The sequence below is a fragment of the Brachycentrus maculatus genome, unplaced genomic scaffold (genome assembly GCF_059751285.1).
Source record: "Brachycentrus maculatus isolate JH-2025_06_01 unplaced genomic scaffold, ASM5975128v1 h1tg000152l, whole genome shotgun sequence".
Classification (NCBI taxonomy): Eukaryota; Metazoa; Arthropoda; class Insecta; order Trichoptera; family Brachycentridae; genus Brachycentrus; species Brachycentrus maculatus.
In genome coordinates this window covers 655,519-676,459 of record NW_028280905.1, presented here as the reverse complement: position 1 = coordinate 676,459, position 20,941 = coordinate 655,519, and the positions used below count along the sequence as shown (strand labels likewise).

Sequence of the window (20,941 nt, the reverse complement as noted above, 5' to 3'; positions counted from 1 at the left end):
AGGACATCCAAAAAAGAGTTTTAATTTGTTAAGGTTACCCGTTTATACGACCTTGTCGTATACAAGATTCTAATGGTTTGGGTTAAATGGTGAAGGGATTTGTGACGTATGTCATCCCGTAATCTGTGGTTTATGTGTCTTTAATACTTGGAACTTTCTTTCTTCTAATATTCTTTCCGCAACTAGGCCTGGTTGAATTTTGCTGTTTTGTAAAAAAAAAAACACACATACACACTGATATGTCAGTCCAATATTTAGACAAATTAAGTAATATAGTCGGTGCCTCTAGGTGTATTTGTTTTGTATGTATTGAAATAGTGAAATGTTAGAAAATTTGGGTATATATATATGACGTATGCACTACCGATTGGAGCGATTCTCTGTTCCGTCAATGTGGAGAAATGATTTGGACCCGTTCCGCTTAAAATTTGCACCATTGCCTTGTTACAGTCACAGCTGATTTTATGATGAAAAATCAGTTATATGCGGAGAGGAAAGTAGAGTATTGAGCGATGGATGAGTAGTCACGTTTGATGATCATTTAGTATTTATCAACTAGTTCTTAAAAGGTTGCCATGTTTGAATTGGTTAAATTTGGATTTGGAACCGCGCTGATATGATGTCAAAAAGATGGAAATGGAGTACAGGGATTAATTGGCCTTTTACTTATTTTCATTTCACCCTTGTCATCCATTGGTTTACCGCGGTGGTTGCATTGCTAGGAAAGGTCGCCTTTCTGCCAACATGGAATGAATGGATTTCGGATAAACAGTAAAACCTCATTTTTATGTTTCCCTGGGAACTGGAACAAAATAGTGTAAAAATGCATGATAAAATGAAAATACCATTTGTAACATTAAAGTGAAACAATAATTCAACATCTTCTATCTCCTGATCTCAAGTTTTCTTCAATTAAAGTTTTTTCTTCAAATCCATTGAAATAAGACACAAATTACCAATTACAAAATAGGATGGTAAAAGTCACTACCAAATGTAATTTTAAAAGGTTGACACTACGGAATGCATTTTTGATATGATTTAAGCTGATGGTTTACTCTTTTTGCGTGTTTTCACCGAGCATGACTTGCGTTATACATATGCCATAGGAAATTCGACCTTGCTGTCTCGAAAATGTTTGATATTTAAGTCTATATTTGCCTGCATCTCGGGTGCGAGTAAAGAAGATTTCTTAACCTGTTTTTTATAGGTTTAAATTCACATATAAATCCTATTTAAAAATTTATACCATTTTCTCCTAAATTTAAAATTTCAAAATGATGGTATGAGTGTAAATCTGTGTTGATTTATATGAAGGTGAATTTTTCTAAGTAAAAAACGGGAGAAACATAATAAACAGGTTATACTGTATTTTAATATAAAATATCATTACCAAACAAATTGCCTTTTATCATATATGTTATATGATATTAATTGTTAAAATTGCCTCAGATACCTTAGATATAAATTAGAGGTCGGCGCGGAAGGTAAAAATACCCTTCCCGTCCTTAAGCATCAATTGGCCGAACGGGTAAAAATACCTTACCCATCCTTAGTGTGTTAATGGAACACACAAATAATAAGAGCCCTTTATAATCCTTATTTACTACAAGCACTTTGTTTAGTCAGGTTGTGGTCCCGTGGTTAGTGTTGCGGACTCTGAGTCAGAGTTTCTGGGTTCGAACCCTATCTTGTCATAACTTGATGACTGTTTTTTATAAAGGGCCACTTGGCTTACAAAAATAGTATGAAATTTAAATATTTGTTAAAAAAATATATTTACTACATAATTTCATTTGTTAGGGTATCGTCAATCTATCTGTGGAATCTTTTATGTATGGTATAGCTATCTTATAAAATATGAATGCTTTCATCCATCTTGAACCGAACACATTTATTAAAGGATTCCTGCAAATACACGAATCTACCCTATCATATGTATTGACTAAAAAAACATTTTTACTTTATTATACTTCAGAATGGTGGGAGCATCACCAAAATCATCCGATGAAAGAGTTTCTGAGCTATTTATGAAAAACTATTAATGAGTTTATTAAAACACATACAACTTTTAATGTTATTGTAATTTCAATACCATTTTTTAACACTTTGTGGTCTACTCATGTATTAGTGCGTGTTTTTCTCACCAGTATCAGGTGACTGTTCGCATATTAATATGTGTTCATCATCAAATTGCTCAAATTAATGAGCTTTTACTGTATTTAAGAATTTGCATCCTTGCAAATTACAATAAGGAAAATCATTTATGAATGTGGCAACACTGGCTTGCAGTGACAGCTGAATGACATTCAATATGGCTCCATCAGTTCTATATTCTACCGTTCTACTGATAAGTTTGTAAGAGTGTACTTAACACTTCGTGGACTGCTCACATATTGGTATGTGTTTTTGTCACCACTATCAGGTGGCCGCTCACATATTAATGCATGTTGTATCCGCTTTTTCACACCATGGTAGATTTGTTGGAAATATTATGAGCCATTTTTTGGATGGTACTCGGTCTAGAAGGCCAAACCTGATTTAGTAATCTTTAACCATCACTGTTAATAAGTATTTTATTCCAAATTAATTTTAGAAGTAGGTATTTGAATAAAATCTTGGCAACCCTCAATGTTTCGCACTCGGATTGACTACAACTGCCATAGGTAAAATGATCTAACCAGCTCGCAATTAACGCCACTAAATATGGTGAGCCCGCCTTTGCCTTTGCGCGCCCGATGGCACGGAATGCTTTTCCACCAACAGTTAGGAACAGTGAGAGCGTAATGATCTCTAGAAAAAAATAAAAGCGCATTTGTCTTCCAAATTATTTGAATAATTTCCTTTGAAAAGCGCCCTTGAGGTAGTATTTTATGAAAATGGCGCTATATGATATAGTATAAGTGAGAACACATCTATAGAACTAATTTGTTTAGACTCCTGTTTGAAAGGTTAAAAATTATGACATAATTTGTAAGGCAAAACAGCTGTCGATAAAATAAGAGTTGCTATTAGATTACATCATTTTTGCTTTTTATTTATTAATAATATGACCTGACCGCATTGATAAAACCTATGGAACGCCATGATGCTGTTGTTTTATTTTAAAAAAATATATAAATGTCATTTTCATTGGTATAATAATCATATTATGTATTTAACAAAATGCTCAATTTTTTTTTTATAAATTTTACCTACTATTGAATATGTACTTGGTTTTTTCTTCATTATCTCTGGAGGCATCTGCTGCTGAGGTTCTGCGGTGATAAGAAAGATAGGGTCTGGGTACCACCCCGTGTTTCCTAGTAATGACAGCTGTGTATGCACTGTACTGTAGTTTAACAATTAATAATGTTTTGTAAAATAAACATGGCGCTTGTAGTCAACCTTTCATATTTCATTTGTCCATTTTCCTATCCATTTCACGCCCAAACACTATTCTCATCATTGTCTATGGAGATTGCAGATCAGCGTAGGAATGGAATTCGTAATCTCTCCCAAACTTCCCATTAACAACCTCTATGCTTTTGTTCTCAGAGTTTAAGAATAGCTGACATATCTATTAATTATGAACCCACGATGATGGTATGGTTACGACTTATGCGAAGAGCTCTTTAATTTGAAGTTGAAGGGTCCAAAATTTTCCATGTACAAACTGATGCGTGGTAAAAGAAATCGTTGAGAAAATAAATGCAATTGAAGACTTTGGGACAAAATCCTTGCCTGTTGAAAAATCCATTTTTTTTACAAGAGATAGTAAAACACTAAATATATTATTTATTGATTTGACATTATATATAACATGGTGATTTAAACGTAAAACACTGGCATAAAACCACTTTTTTCTTAAAAAAGTGGTCTTATTCCAGCAATTCATTGTTAACTTATTATATAAAGTGGCATATTTGAATATTTCATTTCTATAGTTGTGTGTAATCATAGGCAAGGAATCTAACAAAAAGGAATCAAATTTGTGGTTGTTATCCCAAACTCTTCAATTGGTAAATTAAATTTATTAAAAAAAAGTGTTCCTTTTTTACATTTATTTAATATTTTTGGGGAAATATTAATCGCCATAAGACTCAAAGAACCTCATTATTTCAGTAGATGAAAGGTAAATAATCGTAATTCATAACAAAGTGTTCAGAAGACAAATTTTTGTGTCAATTTTTGGAATGAAATATCAAATTCTCTAAAAAAATCACTAATTTGTATCTCCCGAGCATTTGACACTTTGGATTAACGATTTATACCTGCAGGTTAGTTGTAGGAATGATTTTAAACTAAATCGAGTCACCAAATATGTATCTAAGATTATAGAGAGTAAAAAAAGTTTTTACATACAGCAGAATGAAAGGACAGCAGGTTTTAAATAAGGGTTTGACACATCCGCTTGTGAACTACAATATAATTCCAAATAGTGTACTACACATTTTATTGTCTTTTAATATGGAACAGAAATAACTTGAATAAACGGTCTTGGATATGTTTCATACCAAATTTGTTTTATTACATTAACCCGATGACCGCTTTTAAGTCAGTTGTGACATTTACACTGCGTAACACAATTGACATTTTATTATTTGATAGTTGCCTTGGCTATATAATAGTGTGTAGTATTAGGTGTTTTGCTGGTATATTTAACAGATGGCGCTGCTATGGTGGGAAAGAAGCTTTTGTAAATGATATTTTTACCATTTGTCACAGGTTTTTTTCAACAAAAAAACCTGCATATTCCGATGCAACATAGATTCAAAACATCTTAGATAAATGCATTTGTGTGGGTTCCTCGAGCGCCCGATGCGGCTGCTGAGGAACCACGCTCCATATTTTATTTAATTTTCTCCAGACATTTACATCTCAAGTCTACAATTTTTTGCTCATCTATAAATGTTGTGATTGGTGTTAACTTGAAGTGGTTAAAAGCTATAATTTTACAAAGGTTAGCTGTTAACTGATGAAAGTGCATCAAGAATATCATTGCGTTGTTCAATATAGCAATGCGGTCCTAAATGGTGTAGTGTATTTCTAAGAATCTGTGCCGAATGAACACATGTAGCAATCGGGCGTTAAAAAGTGCTTTGTGTTCGTCCCTTAAGGGTACGTTACGACCATAGTATATTCATCCGAAACCCTTATCTTCACGGGAATAAATTACTGCAATAAAAATGTGCAAAGACAATAACGATCCTAGAGCATGTTTTTAAACGGTTAAATTTTATGAAATCGAACTACAACCTTAAATACCTCAATTGCACCAGCTCCCATTTGTATAAAAGCGAAAGCGGAAAACCTCAGACAAAACAATCATGTCGGATAACGGAAGGGCGGCAAAAGAGGATAAAAGTGAAGTTCCGTTTGAACTGTGCTAGTCTGGAAGTTGGAAGTTGGCCATCCACAATGACGAGGAGCTCGACAAGCTGCCCTCCAGCGTGACGACCATCGCTCAGGAAGGCGTCCTGCCCAACACCTTGGCTACTCTCCAGCCCATGGGATCAAGAGGAAGGCGTTTCAATTCGTCGGCTCATCTTTCGACCGATTGACGACGTTTTAATCCATTTATTTTTTGTATATCATTATCATCATCATCCTATTATTATTATTATTATCCATGTCTTTATAAGCGCCCTTGAGGTAGTATTTTACGAAAATGGCGCTATACAAATCATTTAAATTATTATTATTATTATTTGGTACATAATAGAAGAATGCAATTTTATTTATTGCTTTAAACAAATTATGTGGATAAATATTTGTTTTTTTACAGTTTAACATTGCCTTACAAGGCAAAACAGTTGTCACAAAATAAATATATTTGGGATGTTCCAAAATTGAAATAAATTGATGAATTTTAATTCCACAGATTTTTTCGTTTTTACAAATATAGCTACATCCGTTATATTAATGGAGGTACATATTTTTTTTGCAAAGATTAGTAAGTGTGACAAGAAAATCCAAAATAATAAAATGGTTTCAAATAAAATTCGTAATTTATTCAGCAGCGTTCTTCAATATGTAGTTGTTTTAGTGTCATAAGAGTGTATCTAGTCATTCATAATTTGCTTGGTTAGTATCCCTGATGTCAAACTTTTTATGTCCCCCTTACAGCCACTTGGGGATTAATTATTTAAAGTACATAGCTGTAAAATTTGAAACTCTGACATTGGCGCTGGATCCTTCTAACACTACCATTTCGGGACGCGGACCTGTCTTGGGAGGATGCAAGGGAGTTGACAGCTGACAGAAAAGCCTGGAGACAGTTTGTGGAACGGATATGGTAAAATAATACAACAATACTTGCCTGGATCCTTCACGTTTCTAGCAGTTTGCAGGGCCTCTGATCATGGTGGTGGTACTCCTCTTCTACGGCTGATGTATGTAACACTGGGCTGAGTGATACTCAGTGACTAAGGCGTCCTTGCAGGTGATAAGTTATCGGCTCTTCAGCTCATTTCAAACCCACCAGCTTTTCCAGTGTAATGTACCCATAAGACATATGACTATCATGACTTAAACAAAGAAGATTTGGACCCAATTTCGGTAGATCTAAACTCTGACCTAATTTTGCACTATTTTTACGGGTGGTTCTCCAATCTAATGACCCTGCGTCAATCCCCTTCACTCGGTGCTTAGGGGTAATTATATTGTAGCTATTAAATTTGGCAGGGTAATAAAAGTATGTGAATATAACTTAATCAAATATATTTTTAGAAAATTTCATACAATTTCAAGGTCATTATAGAATTGTTACCTAAATATAGGTTTAAAATATAAACAGGTTTCCAAATTGATACTCATATCCATACTCTCCTGTACTCAGTTTGATAATAAAATATTGTGATTTAAAAATATACATATAGATAAAAATACACTGTATTTCATTGGAGTAATTCAAATAATTTTCTGTCAATTTTAAATGCCGAAAGTAAAAGTAACTCGGTGGACTTCATCGTGATGAGTCAGAATCTGAATCAGACATGCCATGGACTTGCCGCAATGGAGCACTCCTCAGAGCCGGAATACGCCTCATTAATTTGGGATCTATAAGAAATAAATAAAATATTAGGTATAAATTTAAATTGAGGTTTGAAATGGAAAAGTTAAATAACCGAGTAATTTATAATGTGGGTATAATATTTATATATTTTTTTACAATCGTAAGTTTTATAGGTAAAAAAACTTTATAAAATCGCTATATATCTCATTTGCCACTTCATACATGAATTGTTTTCTAAAAATTTGCAACCATAATGAATTCTGAGTGTCAAAGTCAACACATATCGCCTCGCATTAGTAAACGACTCATAAAACACAATAGATATAATCACGCATATGGTAGGACTCTTTAATTTTTGTTATATTTGAAGTATTTTACACATAAAGATGTGCATTAACACATCGCTTGTGGGAAACGCTTAAAAGCGTCTTTTACATACTGTTAGTAGAGACTGGAAGACACTTAAAAGCGTTTGCTACAATGCTTACTTTTGGTAGAGCGCGAGAGACGCCTAAAAAAATTGTGCAGATCAGAATTGGGTTTGCGGTTACTTGTGATTAGTATAACACTCTAATTAAGATTGGGGTTGATGAAAAAACTCTGAAAACAATGTATTAAGTTAAGTAAGAATGGTGAATACCTTTTCGACTTCCGATAAACTCTTCAATAACAGCTACCTGCTCTTTCTTAGCATTAAGTAAATGTATGAATTTACCATACAAATCATTCTCCATATCATTTTTCAACTTTGAGAACTGTTCGCATTTTTCTATAACGATAGCCAACTGCGCAGCCAGCTCCGACGACTCCTGTTCCTGCAACTCCAGTTTCTTGTCTCCGCTTTCCTTCAACGAAAGGAGAAAGTCGGCTAAAATAACTGTCCCACCTTCCGGGAAATGCTCCGAAAACTTAGCCGATCCATACGTTATTTTAGCATCAATAGTTGTTTCTAGGATTTTCCAAGTTAACTCGTCATCTTTAAATTCAAACAAGTACGGACTGAATTCGGATCGTATTGTCAAAATATCTTTTGTACACGCTGTATACTGTTCTTTGGTCAAGTCGAGTTTTTCGTAGAAATATTCAAAATTTTTCGGCAACAGCTTTCCTTTCCAATATTGATCTTTATTCACGAGAATTAGTTTGATTTCGTCGCCCCAACACGTGATGAGGTAGTGGTCGTTTGAGCCGTTAACCTTAATTTTGGCGACAGTCGAACATTCAGCCGGGTAATCTTTGCAGTGTTCATCCATTCTAGAGTCCTGAAAAGAAAACAAGAAGATAAAAAATAGTAATTGCGTATGATGATATAAGTTAATGCTCACAGAACATTAATTTTTATTAGCACATTGTTTGCGGGAAACGCCTTAAAACGTCTTTTACATACTGTTGGTAGAGAGCGGGAGACGCTTATAAACATTCTATTTGCTTATTTTTGGTAGAGCGTGAGAGACGCCAAAAAACATTGTACAGATTGGAATTGGGTTTGCGGTTACTAGTGATTAGTATACGACCGTTAATAATTAGGGTCAGAATTGCTTTTAAAAAAAACACCCGACAAGTTATTGATGAATAATGAAAACAATACAGGTTTCTAGTAAGTGATAATTTTAAATAATAAAAATCAAGTTAACTTTACAGTAATATATTTTTTTTTTAACTTTTTAACTATACTGAATAAATTTTCTAGAATTTACGACTACTAATAGATAGTATGATGGTGTAAAATACTTATACAACGAAATAACCCATAGGGCGTTTGTGCACTACAAGGAATTTTACCGTCCGGCACGTCAGTTAGCATATAAAACGGATGATTGGCTTGGATTGGCTTGTGATTTTGTCCATCTTTCTTCGCATCGGTGCTCTTGATCGGTGTGTAAATTCGATCACGCTGAACTGTCATAGTCGCTTTCATTTTTCAATACCGGACTGCTGGACGGTAAAATTCCGTGTAGTGCACACAAGCAGCTATAAGCTCCAACTGAAATGATCACATTGGTTACATGGAAAAATATACAACCAACTAACAACCACGCCGCATCCCCGCAGAGGTAGTCAGGGATCATAGAACGCCTCACCAATGTATCTTTGCAAACAGTCTTTACCTCTTCCACATTCATGCACCTTGAAATATATATTGAGAATATAAACAAATGTGTTTAGATGTAGTCCTCAAGACCAGCTCAAGTTTGCTCTTTACATCTTTAGACATAAATGGCAACCAAGCTAATGTATGTTTAATCCAAGCCATTCAACAAATTGTTGTTGCAAACATCAATAAAGTTTTATATTATTTTTGACATCTCAACATAGATGAAGAAGAATATGGAAGTCTGGGTATTTATTTATTTAGTCTGGGGCTTACGACGTCATAGACTGGTTTAAGTGATCAATTTACACATGTGTAACATTCGCCAATTCTACCCATGATTGACAACCAAGATACTCAAATTCTTGGAACTTCTATATATATATCTTCTTCTTCTTCTTCTTATTATAGGCCTTACGGCCTGTTTTTAAGAGGGATTAGCCTCCTGCGACGTCGATTCCCAGCTATCGGCCCATCTCTTTGGTGGTCTGCCCGGGAGTCGTCTACCATGGGGTTGGCCGTACAATGCGATGTGGGGGAGTCTGGATGGTTCCATTCTCCTCACATGCGCATACCATTGTCTTCTTCGTTGCCTTCCCCACCTAACGACATCTTCGATCTCGCATATTTCCCTGATCTTGGCATTTCTCAATCTATCTCGAAGACTCTTGCCTGCTATGCTTCTCAGAGTCTTCATTTCTGACACTCTAAGCGCGTTTTTTCTATATATATACTGTTCAAATTCTAAACATAGCGCTAAAATTCACTAGAATTTCGCTAGAAACATCTATGGTGAGATGAAAGAAGCTCTTTATTGAGCAGAAACTCTTTCATTTGTATGTGAGGTCGGAATCCTGGATTTTAATCACATACATGAGAAACGCTAGAAAACATCCTTATCATTTATTTCAATTTTTACCTTATAATTTGACCAGTTAATTTATTTACAACATTTTGAGTGTGTCCTAGTACTTGGAATACCAAATACCAAATGGTGTCCAAGTACTTGGACACACTCAAAATTATGTAAATCGATAAGTTGTTTATTTCTTGTATGTCCGCCTCCGTAGTGTAATGGTCAGCACGCTCGGCTACCATTCTGGAGGTCCCGGGATCGATTCCCAGGAAGGGAGTCAAATAATAATAATATTAATCAAATAATAATAATAAACCCTAATATTTATTCAATATTACCCTGGACTGGTACCTGTAGTGGAGGGCTGATCACCTTTCCTTCATGTGTTTAACGATCAAGATAACATTGCATTTATATGATGTAGTGTCCTATGCACCATTGGGGTGCGGATAAGGGTTTAAAAAAACTTATAAGATATAAGTTTTTTTTAAGATGAGATTTCCGACTCCCGGTTTCAGCGTGTTGTATCCAACCTATCAGTAATTAGTACATAATATTTGACTATATTAGAGTATCAATACGACATCAGAAAACGGTAACTTACGGAAAAAATACACTTTATCTGGAATATTCTGTAGCTTTTTAGAGCAGATCTCTGCCAACACAAATGTACCAGCGCAGATCAACGATACTATTTATAGAGAGCACACAAACGGCAACCAAAGACCTAGAAGTAAGGTACTAGGCCATAAATTCAAATTGCTCATTTAGTTGAGCAATTAAATCAAAGATTATACTTAATTAGTGAATCTTATGCTGGTCACTCACGACGAGGAAAATAGTAGATTTTGTTACATTTTCTCTGGTTTTGTAACGTTCAAGTACGAAATTTGGAAAGACGAAAGGTTTCACTGCCAACCTGGCGATATGACGCGAAATCGAATACCTACAGCGCCATCATTAGTATATAAATCTTTGTATATAAGCTTCGTTCGAGTCTGGCCGGGCGGCCGTTATGAATTCATTGCACAAACTAATTTATATAATTCATTGTAAACAATAAATGACAAGCCGGGTGATCTCGTGTTGAAAATAACTATTATATATTGGAAATGTGAGTACTTCATTATTGGTAAGGCGTTTCCTCTCATTCCGCCGTTTGCTAAACAGCTGTCAAACAAATTACGCAAGAAATTTGTCTCGACTGCTGCTCAAATAAGCGCTAATTAGAAGAAATATGTATTCTATAACCTCCGGAATGACCCCATCAACAGCATTGCAGGTAATCAACTGTTTTTGTTGTTGTTTTTCATGCCTGAAAAACTGTGCAATCTTCTTTGTGTGAAATGTCATTTTGACAGTCCGTTGACAGCGAGTCTGTTTTTATTATTGTTTTTATGTTATATTTTAGGTAAAGTACGGACAACCGGCATAGTTACAAGCACATTTATTGTCATATAATGTTATTTATTGCACTATATGCATATAAAATAAGATTCAACAAACACAAAAGATGTCATTCAAAAAATAGCTACAGCACGTGGCGTATAGATTTTGAAATGGTTTTCCAGTTTTACTTATACAGTTACAAATGTCAATTTACTAGTGGGTGCAATGCTTGCCCATGTTTTGTTCACAAAGAAATAGGTATGGATGATAATTAATAAATAATATTGGATATATGATGTAAGAAGACCAGCCCGACGAAGCTTGCAATCGCAAAACCGGACTGGACTCTTTTGCTGACAAATTTCCAGCCCCCATCTGTGCTCCACGAGTAGTTTTATGATGAGGTTGGAACTCTTCATATCAACCCCTCCGAGAAGCCTGCCACTGTATACCTTATAAGACCATCTTAGTGTATACCGGTGTCTGATATCCTCATCATCGGAGATCGCTCAGTGGGTCGTAATGCTAGCAATTATTTTTCAAACATAAAAACTAATTCTGTAACTTTGTTACCTTTTCAGACTCTTGCAACTATTGGCAAATGACTTGTCGCGGCAGAAGGGTTCCATTTCCCCCATTGTGTTGGCGCTTTGGACAGTTTCATTTCCTAGCGCTGGATCAGAATATATAAACTACAGAGGACGATTCGGCATTGTTTTATTTGGATGTGTAGCCAGTAATTACTGTTTTAGTGTTTGCAGATATGTATAGGCAGATAGATGATATAACCATGAAACGTGTGTTATTGCACAATTTTCTTGGGAGTTATTCATCGTGACTAATATATATGTATACTCTCCCCCCTGAAAATAAACATATTATGCTCTTAAATATGTTTTTATTTTGTTCATTAATGACCGAGATCCTTGAAAAGTATCATCCTATCCCGCTCTCTGTGATCTTACAACATTGACCTTAATTTTTTACAGAAATGCAATCTAAAGTAACTAACTGACCATCACGCCGCTTCCGCAGGGATAGGCAGAGAGAATAGAACACCACACCACGCTACTCTTGTCTTTGTACACATTCTTCTTTACGCATCCCCTCACACATCCTCCTCCCAACCCTTCTCCGCACCCCAAAGGTGCATAGGGCACTGCATTATATAGAAGCAGTGTTATCTTGATCGTTAAATACACGAAGGAAAGGTGATCAGCCTTTCGCTTCAGGTACCAGTCCAGGGTCATATTAAATATATATTTGACTGAAAAATCAATAATATTTATTGCGACCCTCTTGGGAATCAAACCCGGGACCTCCAGCATGGTAGCCTAGAGCGCTAACCGCTACACTATGGAGGCGGACCTCATACATACCCGCCGATTATTCGGATTCCTGAATTGACCACTTTCAATTATTTTAAATACTTGATCATGCCAAGTTTTGCCCGGTCATCCTCTGCTCATGTTCCCAACAAGATTCGCCTCATAAATTTCTTTTACAATCCTTTCTTCGCTCGTTCGTTTAGATCTTTTATAACTAACTAACTAACCATCACGCCGCTTCAGGCAGAGAGAATAGAACGCCACGTCTTTGCAAACATTCTTCGCCTCTTCCACGTTCATGCATCTCCTCATACATACCCGCCGATTACTACGACTCCTAACCTGACCACTTTCAAGTATTTGGCATACCTGATCGTGCCATGTTTTTCTTGGTCTTTCTCGGCATAAATTTGTTTTACCGTTCTTTCCTCACTCATTCGTTCCACATGTCCAAACCATCTCAACGCACCTTTCTTAATTTTATTGATAATGGTTATCTCCGCTTTGCATTCCTTCCTTATTTCACTATTCGAACATCTATCATACATCGTTTTGTCGCACATTCTTCTGAGAGATTGCATTTCGACTGCACTCAGTCTACTTTCATCCTTCTTTTGCCAACTCCATGTTTTACTTCCATACATTAGAGTTGGAACCAGGACTCCGTTGTGCACTGCCAGTTTAGCTTCCGCTGATAGGCTTTTATTTGCCATAACTGATATTATTAGAGGGTATTTCTTTTTCATCGAGAATTTTAATGACTTCCTTTAATCTGACTCTATCGAATGCTTTAGTAAGACCTACAAAGCAGAGGTAAGCTGTCTTATTGAACTCTATTGCTTTTTTAACTAATTTGTCTAACAACAAATGTGTTGAACTTATTTACGTCCGAGTTCACTCGGTTTCTCAGCGTCACATATTTAGCATATTCTTCTGGTGACGGTGAGCTTCTGTATTTCAGATGGCTTTTCTTCGGCGAGTTCCTTGACTTCATCAGTAAACCATTTTATCAATAATGATTATCTCAGCCTTGCATTCTTTCCTTCTTTCACCATTCGAACATCTATCATACATCTTTTTGCCTCACATACAAATAAAACTAACTAACTAACTAACCATCACGCCGCTTCCCCGCAGGGGTAGGCAGAGAGAATCGAACGCCACACCACTCTGTCTTTGCAAACATTCTTTGCCTCTTCTACATTCATGCATCTCCTCATACATACCCGACGATTATTACGACTCTTGACCCGGCCGCTTTCAAGTATTTGACATACCTGATTGTGCCAAGTTTTCCTCGGTCGTCCTCTGCTTCTTTTTCCAACTACATTCGCTCCATAAATTTGTTTAACCGTTCTTTCTTCACTCATACGCTCCACATGTCCAAACCATCTCAACACACCTTTCTTAATTAATAATGTAATAAATAATAAATAATATATATATAAATAATAAATAATGTATGTAAAAATAAAAATAATAGATCAACCTGGCTGATCGGTGATAATATGCGTGAATAGCCTATAAATAAAAAAAAGACATTCATAATAACAGCAATGGGGGCGCGAGATAGAGACAGGCATGAATATAGAAAGAGGTAGAAAGACATTCGCCGGAGCTAGCGGTTGAGTTCGGCTTCGTCCACAGAACCAAAGATCAATTAACGAACATCTATTTACTTATATTTCTTCTTTTTTTATGGCTATTCACCCTTCTAGCCAATGCGAGTTATTTTTTATTTATATATTATTATTTTACACTTTTTACAATTTAAAAAAGATAAATGTTTGAGTTTTTATTATTTACAAAAAAAAACTTCAATTTCATACTATTTCTGTGAGCCTGAGCGGCTCATTATTAGAAAGTGGTATGAAATTGTGGTAAAGTGGTTCGAACCGAAAAACTTTGATTAAAAAATCCGAGACACTAGCCACGGGACCACAACCCGATACGATTTGAATTATTTGTTTTTTTTTTTATTATCTTATTATGTTTTTTGTGAAGTTTATCTGTATGTATTTATATATTGAGCCTTCCTACATGTACTATTGTAACCCACAAATGTATAATTTATATTTTTTATTTTTTAAATGTTTTTCATGATATCTTTAATGATTCTTCTCCACGCGTGCTTTCAATCGTCTTCTGTCCCCTGCATCAATCACCCTTCTCCAGAATCAGAATGTCAATTTGTCACTGACTCACAAAGCCGGCAATTCGCCGCGCCGCACATAGGGGCAAGATGACTCGAAAACAACAAAAGCGCGATCGTGCGGAACAGCTTTTGAAGATAGTTCTGAACGATGCAATCGCCGCAGAATTGAAAATCTAGGGAACTCCACTCTACTTTCACAACTAGGTCATGCAACGACAATGAATCTGAAAGCTTCTGGACAGCCAGTTGCATCCAAATTATTAGCAGAAATAAAAATTATTACAAACAAGTTTGGGAGGTTAATAAGGTTGAGAGGTTAGTGGAAAACGGAATGCTAATGCTGGAGAGGTCTGAAAGGAAGCCGTCATTAAACGGGCACCCAATGAAATAAGATCTAGGTCTCCAATTAATGCCCTGCAAGTGCAGGCCTCTGACGCCCCCTCGGAATTATTAACTATCATTTTTTTAAATCAGAATATTATATTTTTTAGTCGAAAATTTTAAGATAAATTTACATGTCAAGTATTGTCTTCTCAATCCAATTCCATTTTCCACTAACATCTCAATCTCATCGACCTCCCCTAACAAACAAAATTAATTGAAAATCATTTGTAAATGTGTATGAAATATATAAAATAACTAACTAAACAAACCAACTTAATAATGAAGCTAACCCCAATTACAGGAAAACAAACGATTTCAATTCAAATCGTATCGGGTTGTGGTCCCGTGGCTAGTGTCTCGGATTTTTTAATCAAAGTTTTTCGGTTCGAACCACTTTACCACAATTTCATACCACTTTCTAATAATGAGCCGCTCAGGCTCACAGAAATAGTATGAAATTGAAGTTTTTTTTTGTAAATAATAAAAACTCAAACATTTATCTTTTTTAAATTGTAAAAAGTGTAAAATAATAATATATAAATAAAAAATAACTCGCATTGGCTAGAAGGGTGAATAGCCATAAAAAAAGAAGAAATATAAGTAAATAGATGTTCGTTAATTGATCTTTGGTTCTGTGGACGAAGCCGAACTCAACCGCTAGCTCCGGCGAATGTCTTTCTACCTCTTTCTATATTCATGCCTGTCTCTATCTCGCGCCCCCATTGCTGTTATTATGAATGTCTTTTTTTTATTTATAGGCTATTCACGCATATTATCACCGATCAGCCAGGTTGATCTATTATTTTTATTTTTACATACATTATTTATTATTTATATATATATTATTTATTATTTATTACATTATTAATTAAGAAAGGTGTGTTGAGATGGTTTGGACATGTGGAGCGTATGAGTGAAGAAAGAACGGTTAAACAAATTTATGGAGCGAATGTAGTTGGAAAAAGAAGCAGAGGACGACCGAGGAAAACTTGGCACAATCAGGTATGTCAAATACTTGAAAGCGGCCGGGTCAAGAGTCGTAATAATCGTCGGGTATGTATGAGGAGATGCATGAATGTAGAAGAGGCAAAGAATGTTTGCAAAGACAGAGTGGTGTGGCGTTCGATTCTCTCTGCCTACCCCTGCGGGGAAGCGGCGTGATGGTTAGTTAGTTAGTTAGTTTTATTTGTATGTGAGGCAAAAAGATGTATGATAGATGTTCGAATGGTGAAAGAAGGAAAGAATGCAAGGCTGAGATAATCATTATTGATAAAATGGTTTACTGATGAAGTCAAGGAACTCGCCGAAGAAAAGCCATCTGAAATACAGAAGCTCACCGTCACCAGAAGAATATGCTAAATATGTGACGCTGAGAAACCGAGTGAACTCGGACGTAAATAAGTTCAACACATTTGTTGTTAGACAAATTAGTTAAAAAAGCAATAGAGTTCAATAAGACAGCTTACCTCTGCTTTGTAGGTCTTACTAAAGCATTCGATAGAGTCAGATTAAAGGAAGTCATTAAAATTCTCGATGAAAAAGAAATACCCTCTAATAATATCAGTTATGGCAAATAAAAGCCTATCAGCGGAAGCTAAACTGGCAGTGCACAACGGAGTCCTGGTTCCAACTCTAATGTATGGAAGTAAAACATGGAGTTGGCAAAAGAAGGATGAAAGTAGACTGAGTGCAGTCGAAATGCAATCTCTCAGAAGAATGTGCGACAAAACGATGTATGATAGATGTTCGAATAGTGAAATAAGGAAGGAATGCAAAGCGGAGATAACCATTATCAATAAAATTAAGAAAGGTGCGTTGAGATGGTTTGGACATGTGGAACGAATGAGTGAGGAAAGAACGGTAAAACAAATTTATGCCGAGAAAGACCAAGAAAAACATGGCACGATCAGGTATGCCAAATACTTGAAAGTGGTCAGGTTAGGAGTCGTAGTAATCGGCGGGTATGTATGAGGAGATGCATGAACGTGGAAGAGGCGAAGAATGTTTGCAAAGACGTGGCGTTCTATTCTCTCTGCCTGAAGCGGCGTGATGGTTAGTTAGTTAGTTATAAAAGATCTAAACGAACGAGCGAAGAAAGGATTGTAAAAGAAATTTATGAGGCGAATCTTGTTGGGAACATGAGCAGAGGATGACCGGGCAAAACTTGGCATGATCAAGTATTTAAAATAATTGAAAGTGGTCAATTCAGGAATCCGAATAATCGGCGGGTATGTATGAGGTCCGCCTCCATAGTGTAGCGGTTAGCGCTCTAGGCTACCATGCTGGAGGTCCCGGGTTTGATTCCCAAGAGGGTCGCAATAAATATTATTGATTTTTCAGTCAAATATATATTTAATATGACCCTGGACTGGTACCTGAAGCGAAAGGCTGATCACCTTTCCTTCGTGTATTTAACGATCAAGATAACACTGCTTCTATATAATGCAGTGCCCTATGCACCTTTGGGGTGCGGAGAAGGGTTGGGAGGAGGATGTGTGAGGGGATGCGTAAAGAAGAATGTGTACAAAGACAAGAGTAGCGTGGTGTGGTGTTCTATTCTCTCTGCCTATCCCTGCGGAAGCGGCGTGATGGTCAGTTAGTTACTTTAGATTGCATTTCTGTAAAAAATTAAGGTCAATGTTGTAAGATCACAGAGAGCGGGATAGGATGATACTTTTCAAGGATCTCGGTCATTAATGAACAAAATAAAAACATATTTAAGAGCATAATATGTTTATTTTCAGGGGGGAGAGTATACATATATATTAGTCACGATGAATAACTCCCAAGAAAATTGTGCAATAACACACGTTTCATGGTTATATCATCTATCTGCCTATACATATCTGCAAACACTAAAACAGTAATTACTGGCTACACATCCAAATAAAACAATGCCGAATCGTCCTCTGTAGTTTATATATTCTGATCCAGCGCTAGGAAATGAAACTGTCCAAAGCGCCAACACAATGGGGGAAATGGAACCCTTCTGCCGCGACAAGTCATTTGCCAATAGTTGCAAGAGTCTGAAAAGGTAACAAAGTTACAGAATTAGTTTTTATGTTTGAAAAATAATTGCTAGCATTACGACCCACTGAGCGATCTCCGATGATGAGGATATCAGACACCGGTATACACTAAGATGGTCTTATAAGGTATACAGTGGCAGGCTTCTCGGAGGGGTTGATATGAAGAGTTCCAACCTCATCATAAAACTACTCGTGGAGCACAGATGGGGGCTGGAAATTTGTCAGCAAAAGAGTCCAGTCCGGTTTTGCGATTGCAAGCTTCGTCGGGCTGGTCTTCTTACATCATATATCCAATATTATTTATTAATTATCATCCATACCTATTTCTTTGTGAACAAAACATGGGCAAGCATTGCACCCACTAGTAAATTGACATTTGTAACTGTATAAGTAAAACTGGAAAACCATTTCAAAATCTATACGCCACGTGCTGTAGCTATTTTTTGAATGACATCTTTTGTGTTTGTTGAATCTTATTTTATATGCATATAGTGCAATAAATAACATTATATGACAATAAATGTGCTTGTAACTATGCCGGTTGTCCGTACTTTACCTAAAATATAACATAAAAACAATAATAAAAACAGACTCGCTGTCAACGGACTGTCAAAATGACATTTCACACAAAGAAGATTGCACAGTTTTTCAGGCATGAAAAACAACAACAAAAACAGTTGATTACCTGCAATGCTGTTGATGGGGTCATTCCGGAGGTTATAGAATACATATTTCTTCTAATTAGCGCTTATTTGAGCAGCAGTCGAGACAAATTTCTTGCGTAATTTGTTTGACAGCTGTTTAGCAAACGGCGGAATGAGAGGAAACGCCTTACCAATAATGAAGTACTCACATTTCCAATATATAATAGTTATTTTCAACACGAGATCACCCGGCTTGTCATTTATTGTTTACAATGAATTATATAAATTAGTTTGTGCAATGAATTCATAACGGCCGCCCGGCCAGACTCGAACGAAGCTTATATACAAAGATTTATATACTAATGATGGCGCTGTAGGTATTCGATTTCGCGTCATATCGCCAGGTTGGCAGTGAAATCTTTCGTCTTTCCAAATTTCGTACTTGAACGTTACAAAACCAGAGAAAATGTAACAAAATCTACTATTTTCCTCGTCGTGAGTGACCAGCATTATACATATATCACTTTGACTTTTGACAGCTGCGTATGGCACTTGACAATTTGACCGAACTTGACATATGAGCATCGTTCAGAAAGACAATGTACGTCCTGATACGCGTCAAAAGTGTGACGTATAAAAAAGTGGTTTTATTTCAGCGTCCTACAAATACACAAATGATGGTGGTAAAAGGGCTGGAAATAGGTTTGAGGAGTTGATAATTTATTTTTTTTCGATTTTTTATACTGTTGCATATATTCTTAGAACTTTTTGGCGTTAGCGATCAAAGCAGGAAAATGTTGAATTTATCTATTGATCAAACAATTAAAGCCAAACTCGTAAAACTCGTCGGGTCACGCCCAATTATTTTTTTTAGAATACAAAAGGTTTTTTGTTTTTTAGAATGTGGTTCGAACAAATATTTATTATAACTCATTACCTTTCAATACAAAATCGGTGTTTAAAAAAAATACCTCAAATGTAACCTGGGTATCGAATACTAGGCCTTAAATAAATTAGAACCTGTATATTTTTTTCGTAACTGTAGAAAAAAACTAACATTGAATTTTACTTTTCATCAAATGTGCATCATAATGCATACTTAATAAAAATATACCATTTCACTAAACTATACCATATATAAGCCCGATTTAAAATACAAAGAAAAACATTTCTCACAAAAATCAAGATATAAAGTTTAAAACATACATGTTTTGACTAATCTTGATGTTTTTTTTAAGACTTACCCATGAAAATATTTTTACTTTAAATATTGTTTTTGTTAAAAATTCTAAGTGATAAAATCTACAGCTATAAAAATTTTAAATGAAGCGTAAATTAATAAATCTGGGCTATTTGTTGGGTTTTCATTTATTTATTCATGGTTGAAAGTACTTTCAATATGTAAATAATAATCTCACCAAGTTTACATTTGTCGAGTTTATAATTTCTTTAATTTTAAGGTAGCCTTTTGGAAAAACTCCAAGCTTATGTATTATAAATTATCAATTTCCTTATCTCTGCTATCTTGCAGATGCAGTGCTATCTTGATCGTTACTTACATGAAGGCAAGGTGATCACTGCTGCTCTTCAGGGACCAGTCCAGGGTAATATTTTAAATAAATATTTCAGTGTAAAATCACTAATATTTATTTTCACCCCCCCCTTCGGAATCAAACCCGGGACCTCCAGCACGGTAGCTAAATACGCTAACTATTACACCACTGAGGCGGACAATTAATAATTTGGTGTGTTTAAATATTGTAACGTACACTTCGAATTTGCTTTTTTATAAGCCTCCACTCGTTTAAGGGACTGACCGGAGCCAATTCGTCGTACGTTACGATGCGAGCATTCGTATAGTCAGTACAGCGAACCGAGCTCTCCATCCATAGTTTCGGATGCTCGCTGATGCTCGCCCGAGCGAGTTACGACGTTACGTTACGACGAAATGCTCCGATCAGTCACCACCCTAAGAATGATCAATAAATTTAACATGTAAAAGAGGGTTGATAAAAAGTGTACTTTAAAAAAAAAAGTGTTAATAACTTGAAGGAAAAACATAAAGTATTT

General features: G+C 35.8%; 1 protein-coding gene and 1 long non-coding RNA gene across 3 annotated transcripts; one reads left to right on the top strand and one right to left on the bottom strand.

Annotated features, from left to right (window-relative positions):
- Positions 1 to 6,682: 6,682 nt before the first annotated feature.
- On the bottom strand, positions 6,683 to 19,443 carry LOC148308708 (uncharacterized). Of its 2 annotated transcripts, none has more exons than XM_088261271.1 (4): positions 19,387 to 19,443; positions 10,547 to 10,758; positions 7,635 to 8,256; positions 6,683 to 7,038 (listed from the first exon to the last, which is right to left on the bottom strand). In XM_088261271.1, exons 3-4 carry the CDS (start codon positions 8,245 to 8,247, stop codon positions 6,944 to 6,946), a joined length of 708 nt encoding a protein of 235 aa, XP_088117397.1. In that variant the 5' UTR covers positions 8,248 to 8,256; positions 10,547 to 10,758; positions 19,387 to 19,443; the 3' UTR covers positions 6,683 to 6,943. The 2 variants fall into 2 exon arrangements, with proteins under 2 accessions (XP_088117397.1, XP_088117398.1); XM_088261272.1 differs by having other exon boundaries at positions 10,547 to 10,669.
- LOC148308709 (uncharacterized) lies at positions 10,796 to 12,222 on the top strand. Its single transcript, XR_015837646.1, has 2 exons — positions 10,796 to 11,224; positions 11,354 to 12,222. It is a non-coding gene; the product is annotated as an uncharacterized LOC148308709 (long non-coding RNA).
- Positions 19,444 to 20,941: the final 1,498 nt, after the last annotated feature.